General features: G+C 39.0%; 2 protein-coding genes across 2 annotated transcripts; one reads left to right on the top strand and one right to left on the bottom strand.

Moving 5' to 3' along the window:
• The first annotated feature begins 1,917 nt into the window (after window positions 1-1,917).
• Window positions 1,918-2,316, top strand: LOC104077120 (chromosome unknown open reading frame, human C6orf229). Its single transcript, XM_009578241.1, is given in 1 exon segment — window positions 1,918-2,316. A coding segment is annotated over 1 exon segment (399 nt).
• Window positions 2,317-4,079: 1,763 nt separating this feature from the next.
• On the bottom strand, window positions 4,080-9,348 carry GMNN (geminin, DNA replication inhibitor). Its single transcript, XM_009578230.1, has 6 exons — window positions 9,292-9,348; window positions 7,368-7,466; window positions 6,849-6,987; window positions 6,095-6,177; window positions 5,907-6,017; window positions 4,080-4,283 (listed from the first exon to the last, which is right to left on the bottom strand). Exons 1-6 carry the CDS (start codon window positions 9,346-9,348, stop codon window positions 4,080-4,082), a joined length of 693 nt encoding a protein of 230 aa, XP_009576525.1.
• Between the last annotated feature and the right edge of the window lie 342 nt (window positions 9,349-9,690).

The raw sequence follows: 9,690 nt of genomic DNA, 5'->3' as shown, positions 1-9,690 counted from the left end.
GGCGTCACACTGGCGAGCCTTCAGTCATCAGATACAAACCTGTAGTGCCTCTGTACTACTCTAGCTACAGCAGCAGTATAAGTTAGGCTGCCCAGAGTTTCACGCTGCTATCGGTAAGACTCCTCCTTCAGAAAAGCTATCTGCTATAGGCTTTACCCTGTGCTGCAGTCGGTTGTATACTGATTATTGCTGACTTCAAGCATTCAAAATTAGGAGCCAATAGGACTGGCGGACTCCATAGCTTAAGTATGGGCCGCTGCTTTCCTGATTTGCAGTGGAATTAGCCTGGTGGTAGGATCCACAGCACCTCCCTTTAAATGGCTGCAGTGCCCCCGAGGGTACAACAGAGGTATCGTCATACCCAAGGGTTTGACCTTGAAGATGGCCGATCGTGTTTCGTTACAGGTGGTTGTTGGCAGATCGACAAAGCAGCAGCAAATTAAAGTTTCTCAGAACACCATTATCATTTGCTGAACTACTTTGTGTTATTACAAGAATGGAAGGAGAAACTAACAACACACAATAAACATTCTCTGCTGAATAAAATGTTGATGATAACAATGCTATTCAGTCTCAAGAACAACAGAGCACTGGAAACACATGGCCCTGGAGATTTGCAAACCTTCCACTCAACTCCAGTTCTCAAAAGAAAACAAGCTCAGATGGCCCTTAAGAAAAAGTAAATGAACATGCAGTGTGCTTCCTTGCAAAAATCGATGACCAACTTTGTTACTTATGCACAGGCTGCAACGTAAGCTGCAACACATGACAATGCTGTAGGCCCTCACATAAGCAATACAGTGCCAAACACCAAGTGATTTCAGTTGCCCAGCCAAGTAGTTGTTATGGTCTAATTCACTTCTCCACGCATTGTCTTAAATACAATGGGTGTTTACACTAAAATTAGTATTTTTGCTAAACCAAGTAAAAGTTCTTCCCTGCACAAACCATCCACCCTCCCCACAGTTTGCTTGCCTCTGCTAGTTGCCACACAGCTGTTCCTTCTTGAAACATGTGACACCTGCAAATGGCCTGTCTCCCCACACTTTAGTCTTACATATCTGAAATTCTGTCCTGTTAGGACACGTACATTTTATGGGAGAAGCGCTAGGACACAGTAGATGCATCACACTGCTGAGCAGCCTTAGGATACTTCAGTGAGATGAGACTGTGGCCATAGCCTCTGAAATAAAGAGGAGTCAGCATGCTGGTCAAGTTTGCGCACAAAAGCATTTATGACTTCTTGGAAAGAATCAGATTCTGCAGTTAAGTTCCAGAACTGATAATTTTATTCTGCCAGACAAAATGTTCTCTGTAATTTAGCTGGACAAGAAATTTCTTTGTCTTTAGTGATGTTGACTTTCAGCTGTTACATAGCTATGTTTCAGTGGTAAATGAGAGCTTCCCTATACACTTAAACAAAAATAAAAGGTCAGATGGTTGTAAGAGAACTAATTACACAAATCTCTGTATGATTTCTACACATTTGACAAGCCTTTCACATATGCATACAAAGTTCCTATACTTATATTAAGATAGTTCTACCGCACATTTTAGAACATTTTTAAACAGCAATTAATGCAGCATCACAAAACTCCTCACACTTTCATACATTAATATTTCTGATATAATAGGCATAGGGAGATTATTTGATCAAGGTCCAGTACATCCATGACAGAGACAGCATGTTTAATCCTATGCCACAATTCAGCTCTCATACCCGGTCTTCTCCTGCAGCATGTTTTTTCAAGAGTTTACACAGCAAACTATTCCCTCTGCTAATGAATTAAAGTTAATAAAACCATAGTAGCCTTGAAGACTTCTGGTGCAAGTGCATGTAAAAGCCCATGTCTTTTTGATCTAAAAAGTTCTTCTACTACAGGTGCACCAAATGCTGCAATACATGCATCAGCCTACATGAAGAACTTGCATGATTTATTTTGTACACAATCTATTTCAACAGAAGTAAGGATCCAGCTACTCAAGGGACTATCTTGTCTTTGTTAATTAAATAAAACCAATCAAGGAAAAGCACAAGATTTAAATCTAATAAGCATTCTTCTTGACCATCTTGAAAATAAGGAAGAGCCAGATGCAGATAATGCATGCAAATTCTGGATTTGTTACTTTCTGGCAGTTCTTTGTTCTAACAACAGCACCTGTATTACAGCAGTTCACAGAGCAGGAGGTGAAATGGTGGAAAAGAAATCACACTTGCTGCCTCAGGTGGATTGGTCTGCCTGGCCAGCTAATGATGCAACAGTGCCTTCTTCCCTTCTACAGTCTCTGCAAATGCAAAATATTCCTGATACTTAAAAATAAAGACACCTTTGAAGAATGAGTTAACTTTGAGTAACTTTAAATTGCACTGCATAAAGACTATTATAACAAGTTAATTTTATGTGTTTCCTCATTTACTATTGTTAAAGAACTACTTTGACATGAAAATTGCTTAGAATCTGAGATAGGAGAGGTTTAAGTCACTTGACAGTATGATCTATTTCTTTTGAACAGAAAGCCAAGGTTACTCTACAGAGCAGTTATCCAGCATCCAGTTGTTTTTTCTTAAACATAGCATCAGTGCAAGTTTAAGGACACACCTTTGTCACCATTTCTGCAGTGTTATGGAAAGGATTATGTCTAAGCACCCTCTAGAGCACAAATTGGAAGGTGTAATCTTTTTTCCACGAAGTTCCCAGGAAAATATGATGCCTTACCTTGTGGTTACCAGATGCAAGGTGAAATGGAAGCCAGAAGGAGTATTACTTCCTACAATGGTTCTGACATTGCTTCAATGTCACAACTAGAAATCAGTTGTGAAACATCTATTAACTTACTGGCACCCACAGGGAGAAAATAAGGTATGCAAGGAATCAAAGGTGCCAATTTGATGCTCCATGAATGTGTTCACGCATACCCTGAAGCGCCCATTTTGGCAAGGCCCGATAGATCCATAAACCAGAATCCCTCTGATTATCTCTGCCTCCTGAAAGCCACTCAACTTTAAGCTCTTCGCAAGATATTGCAATGGCCACCATCTTTTAAAGTCTATCCTTGGAAGACCTTGTTACTTACAGAACAACTGCTGAGTTCACTCAGGACTAGAAAACCTGCAGTCAACTTACTCTCCCCTTCTATCTCAGTGCTTTCAACTGCAAGCATTTTTCCCCCACACATGGATGCCAGATAACACGCTCGAAGTTTTAAAGAGTGCTTTTTATCCCTGTAAACCCTTCAGAACATTACTATCTCAGTAAAAAGGTACCTCATTTCTTGGTAAATACCAGAGCAATACTTTGAAAACAGACATTGAGCTTCCTTTCAGAATAGCTCTGAAGTGTAGGCTGTTTTGTCTCCATCTAATTTTCAGTACAGCTGCTGTTAGGAGCAAGAACACCCCACCTTTTCTTTATAAGCCAGTAAATGTATTTCTAAAAGAGACTGTCTAATACTTTCTACTTAAGCTCTTATCTATACATCTTGGAAAAGGCTCCCTTAAAAGACAGAGGCAATTATTTAAAACACACTGAAAAGCATAAGTCTAACTAAACTTTAGATCTTGACTCTTATTACCTATTCTTGACTTTCTGAAGCCTCACCAACAGCACACAAGTTCTATTTTGCTTTCCTTATCCACCAAAACCACCCTATTCTCCAGAATTCTGCAAATCTAAGGAGTTAAACTGCCCAAGCACTCCCTAAAAAACTTGAAAGCTTCCATCTAAAGTAGTCACAGTAGACTTAAACCTAGAACTAGCCATTCCCACTTAAATAAGAGTCTGGTTTGGTAAGGCAAAGATTTATTTATCAATTTTCACGTATCATGTCATATCAACTGATAAGATATTTACACAACAGTTTGAAATACACAGTATTTGCATTTTATACAAGCAACTAAGTGCAGCCTGTAGTAAGTTCTCTATGCAGTAGCCAGATACTCCCACTGCTACATAATTCCAGTTAAAAACCAACATCTGTAATGCTTCCACAAGAGTTTCTATACCTGAGAAGTTTTAGTATATCCTTTCAAGAGGAAGTCTGCAATTAAAAGCCACATACATAACCCCATTTAAAGGTTGTCATTCTAGTTGCAAATTATTTGCTTCCTTTGAAGCAAGATCTGATACACTCTCCCTTAAGCCACACGATACTTGTGATGGCCCTTCTTCAGAAGCGCTGTCTGCATCATCTCCACAGTTAAGCTCTTCATTTTCTTCTTTGGATTCCTCTAGAGCCAGGCTCTTCAGTGTCTCAAAATTGTCAGGTGCTTGCCCAGTTAGCCTCTAGAAAGAAACAGCAGACAGTGAACTTAATACTTTTTCTACATAATAGCCAGTGAAATAAGACTGTGCATATTGAATTAAGCAAACTAATTATCTTCATTTGGAGATTGTTGATATAATTAAAACATTCCTCAGTCACAAAAGTTTTAGACACTTGAGTTCAACTCAAATTGCTACCTCTAACTCACAGACCACATCTGTTTTGTTGACTGTCAAGTCTTCCTTTGGTTCTTCATAGGACAGGTTCCATCTTAGGCAACCTAAAATCTGGGAAACAGCTTCCCAAGTTCAATACTACTATAGTACTATATAGGTTTATTTTTAGAAAAATTACTATACAACAGATTAAGTTCACAATTTTTAATCAGAGATAAGCTATATTAAGTCTAGATGAACTAAAAGACCCAGCAGTTCCTAGCACTTGATGACGAAAAAAGTTCCTCACCTAACCTGATCTAAGGAAGAAAAACAGGACCGTAAGAGGCTGCTTTTGAGGCTTCTGGTTGTTTGGTGTATCACTTATGGCTCTTCAAAGCCTCAGAAGTGACCAGCTTACAACCAATAAGTGAACTTAACTGTTGAGGAACTGCAGAAAGTTTCCAATTACATTAGTTCTTTAAGTCCTTATGTTATTTAATTTCTGCCTGTAGGTTTATCACCAACAAGCAGCACTCCCTGAATACAAAAAAAAAAATTCAAGTGTAGCAAATTAGTGGAGTCTCTCAAGAGTGATCTAAATAATTGCATTAACTGAAAATTAAATTGATCAAGTTTACTTCTTGATTAATCAAGTTGCTTGCAATAATCTTCCATTTTGTTTCCACCTCCCCAGTCTAATCAGAGACTCAAAATACTTGCCAGGTACCCAGCTTTATATCCCAGTTGAGAGCTCAATCCCTACAAAAACAACCTAGCTGATAATTTTAGTATCAAGGTTCCATGCTATATATTTATCACAGCTTCAGAGGCTGTTACAGACAATCTACTCCTGGTAGAGGAGTCATGGAATCAGTGACACAACTAGCTGTCCCCAAGCAATTCTCAGAGGAAGCTGTTTCGAAATTTACAAGTTTATGAACCCTACAGACTTTGTTCAGTAGCCCTTTTTGGGCCACAAAACTGGCAATTCCTCAGTGAAACCTTGACTTTAAAGAGCATAGGTGCTCCCTTCTCCCTCTCACTGCTCCACTTTGGGTGTCCCTGTTTCAAGTTTAGTTCCTCAAAGGACACAGCCAGTAAAACACTTCATTTAGGCAGCAACCTCACACAACCTATTAAGCATTTGAATTTGTTATCTCAAAAGTGAAAATGAACCCTTTCTTGTCACCATCTAACATGCAAAGCCTGTTCTGTTAGAGACAATAGGTTGAATCTTCCCTTCAGAAAACATCACTCCTAGTACTTTCTCATTACTCCTGTAGGTTCAAAGGTGGAAAAACACATCCCCTAAAACAGGCTTTATGCCTCTGGATTAGAGCAATCCCACAGGAAACAGGTCAGACAGCAATTTAAAATGAAGACTTGTGTTTTGTGTGCTCACACAACTCATGATTCATTAAAAGTATCTTTGCTGGTTTCTCACTTTTTCATTTTACAACATTAACTGAAAATTCCTTTAAGTACCTCAATTATGCTGGTCATATAATGCACATGTTCAGCAAGGGACATTAGCTCTTCGTTTTCTTCTTTTAGGCAGGCAATTTCACCATCTTTCTGTTCAATTTCTTTGTGCAACTGAGTTCAAATAACAAAATGTTAAAACAGGAAGACAACAGCCAGTGGTAAAGAAGTTCATTTCTTTCATTAGCTACCTTTTCATTTTCTTGAAGCACTTCATAAAGAGCCTTCCTCCTTTCTTCAGCCACTTCTTTCCAATACTGAGATGAAGGACTTCCTGAAGTAAGAAGCTACAGTTAGTCTGTGCTAAGACTGAATTCTTGAGATCACCTTAGATATCTAAATTTTGTATACAAGTGTTCTATGAACTGTGATAATAAGAACACACTCCATATAGTGTTTTCCCAGAGATCAGTTGTATATCTACAACTAGAGACAGAAGCTTACAGAAAACAGACATGCTACACTGCATTGATGGCTATACAGGCAGAATCTTCAAGAAGCTGCCTCAAGCATGGCAGCAGGCTTTGCAAGATGGTCACATTTGCAAATGTCAGTCTTAATGTGTACTTTGTGGAAGACAGAAGTCTTATTCCCCAGTCACTGTCCATATTGGGCTTAATGGTTCTGAGAAACTGCACACACAGCATACTATGCCAAAAGAGGCTTTCATTTCACCTTAATTATTAGTTACTTGAAAGCTCGTAGCCAAGCCAAAGTAACAAACTACAGGACTTCTTAACACTGCTGCACACAATGGCTCTCAGCTACTGGTTACCATAAACTCATTCTTAAATGTTAGATAACTATACTGTATTTACTGTACTATACAGTACAAAATTGTACAAAGCCCTTATCTAACTGACAAAGGAAATGTGTTTCAAGTTATATTCCAATGGGAGTATAGCATTTTAAGTGCAAGAAAACGTTTCAGGAATTACCACATACCTTTTGTCATGAGATCTACAGCTTGAATGACATCATTCATATTCTCATTTTCCTGCTCCTTATCCACAGACACCTCAGCTTTACAAGCCTTTGAGGTGAACTTGTTATTCCAGAGTTTCCTTTTGACTGAAGATTTCTTCTGCATAAAACACAGGCAGGTTTAACTTCAGAGCAACATTTCAGCTGTTTTAAAAATACAGACTTCTAAGTCTGCTCACTCATGACTGCAGATAGGTCTTTATAAGCCCCACTTTCTTCACATTATAGTTCTAGTTTACAAACATCTTCCTTGAAACCATAGGTTTAACAAAAGAAACATCTCAAACATCATCCTAAAGTACTCAGAAATTGCTAGTTTTAATATTGTTTATTACTAAAATAATAGTAAGCTTAAGTTGTGTCACACTAGTTAGCGGATTATGTTTTTTTCAAATACATTAGTTTTCAGTTAAAAGCTCAAAAGCCTTTCACGATGAGTAGAAATAATTACATATCTACAAGTTATCTTTTAATTCATACCTCATTACGTCTGCCAACCAGGCAACCTGTTGCTGAAGGCTGAATCATTTTAAGAGTCCGTCTTGGGGCAGCACTGCATGTGGTGTCTGTGAGGTACTTCTAAAAAGACAAATACGGCTTCAGACAGTTGCCACGCTTCTCTACGTAAACTGAAACTTAGGAATTTCTCATGCTTCCATTAAGGTAACCCATCTTTTCAACACAAAAAGATGATACTTCAGTCTATATTAAGGCTTGTGTAAAGAAGGGAATCTAGTTATTTGTAGCAGAGGTGGATCTTAATCACATGAAGCTATGCTCAGACCCTACCTCTTAGAAAACCCTTACCCTTCATAAAGGCACTTGAACAGGTCTTATAGCAGAAATATTCTGACTAGATTTCAAGGCCAGTTACAGTGCAGTGACACATGTAAACCTTAGCTGAAGTTAGCAAAGTTGTATTTGACAGCAGCAGTATCAGACTTTGGGGGACAGAGACAAAAGTGACTGCAATTGCAAGCTTATGTAGTAAAGTCACACACATCGCTTCAGGCAGTACCTGTTTTTGTTACCTGTGAACACACCCTCAAGTAGTGTTCATTTAAATAGATATGTTGCTTCAATTATCTATTAAAATAGACCTAAAGCTTCCTTGCTTCAATCCAGACAGGCTATTGTTTTGTATAAACAGTATGTTTATCACCTTTCCTGTCATGCATAAATACCCATTTCCTGCATTAAAGCTTTCTGATTGGGTTGGTTACACTGCCACCATGGGATAGCAAACAATGGCAGACAACCAAGCAAGAATAGCCAGAATACAATGCCACACCAGCGTGAGAAAGTTACCGATTCACACTGTACTTCATATGACAAGAGTTCGCCTTTCCCACGGTAGTTTCTGCCACCAATTATCCTACTGTTGAACTAAAGGACAAACACTAACTGCTGTGGGAACAAGAATCACACCGTGTGTCAGACACTGCTTGCTGCTATTGAAGGTTAGAGTTAAGCATACTCTGCCAAGAAATTATTGACTAATACTTGAGTTAACCCACTGAAAGTGCAAAAAGCCACACTGAGGAATTTATACCCTAGAGTCACTATAGGACAAGATTACCATGTGAATTAAGTCAGACTTATTGGCAATTTTCATTAATACCAGAAATTTTTGTTACCATTGCTCTATACCTCATTACAGAGGGCTAGTAGCCTCTATTTTAGATGGTATTTGTACAATTCCGACTAGGGCCTACACTAAAAGGTTTAACAAGAAAGTCTTGATACAAGACTAGAGTAGATATAAACTTTAGTAACTTATCAGTCACCTCTTAAAAACCTAAATCCATTAAGCATCTCCATCAATTCCAAGCCAACTATGGTTCATGAGGGTGACTTTAGAAACAGAACTGCCTGCATGAATACTTCAGTTAAAGCATGGTCAAGTCATGACAGATTTAACTCTTAGTAAGTTCATCCCTACAAAGGGCAGACTACAAAACCTACTCTACAATCCCTTAGCCAGACTGATTCAGTAACCAAACTAAGGCAGGTAGCCAGCACCTAAAAAAAAAAAATAATCACATGGAAAGACAGCAAGCTCAGTGTCAAAATAAAAAGGACTTGCTGAGCAATAAGAAAAAAGTAGTCATAAGCACATATGCCCAAGCAGGACAGAGTGTTCCAAAGCCATACTGCCTGCCAGGAGGTTACTCAAGCCAAAAGGACATAAGCCAGGTGGAAGCACATTGCAACAGATCCCTTTGTATTCCTTCAGTGGATATAAAACTTGTGTCAGACAGAGGGACCATTTCCCAGAGAACTGAGCGCAAAGCCTCAGAACAAAGCAAATTCTGTGTTTGAGATACTCTTGATAAATTTAATCTTCTATTTTCTATTCCTTATCTGCTCCCATATTCTAGCTTCAAGACTTTAAAGCTTATACCTGCAAAGATCCTGATGATTTTTCTGCATTCAGTTTCTGTTTCATTTTGGAATTCATAGGATCACTGCAAAAAAAAAAAAAAAAGTAAAAAATTAGTAACATCCGGCTGCAACTGAAGTTCCGGGACACTAGTCACAGAATATTACAATTTCAGTTTATCAACTTTTACGACAGCATTAAAAATTCAGTTATGAATCGCGTGGTCAGCAGGCTCTTCCAGGGTTCCTCCCCGAGATATGAGCTGCAAGGGCGCTAGAAAGGCAAAGCCCCGAGGGGACATCCCGTGCCGCTGACACCAGCGCTGCCACACTAGCCTACCACGGATTACAGCCCCGTTAAGCCTTTCCACAGCGATGGTGGGGGGTGTCACAGACGCACACCCAAAATGGCGGGGGGGAA

The sequence above is a fragment of the Fulmarus glacialis genome, unplaced genomic scaffold, assembly GCF_000690835.1.
Source record: "Fulmarus glacialis isolate BGI_N327 unplaced genomic scaffold, ASM69083v1 Scaffold10120, whole genome shotgun sequence".
In the NCBI taxonomy this organism is placed as follows: Eukaryota; Metazoa; Chordata; class Aves; order Procellariiformes; family Procellariidae; genus Fulmarus; species Fulmarus glacialis.
Note: the sequence above shows the minus strand (reverse complement) of the source record. Positions and strands in the feature narration are given on the sequence as shown.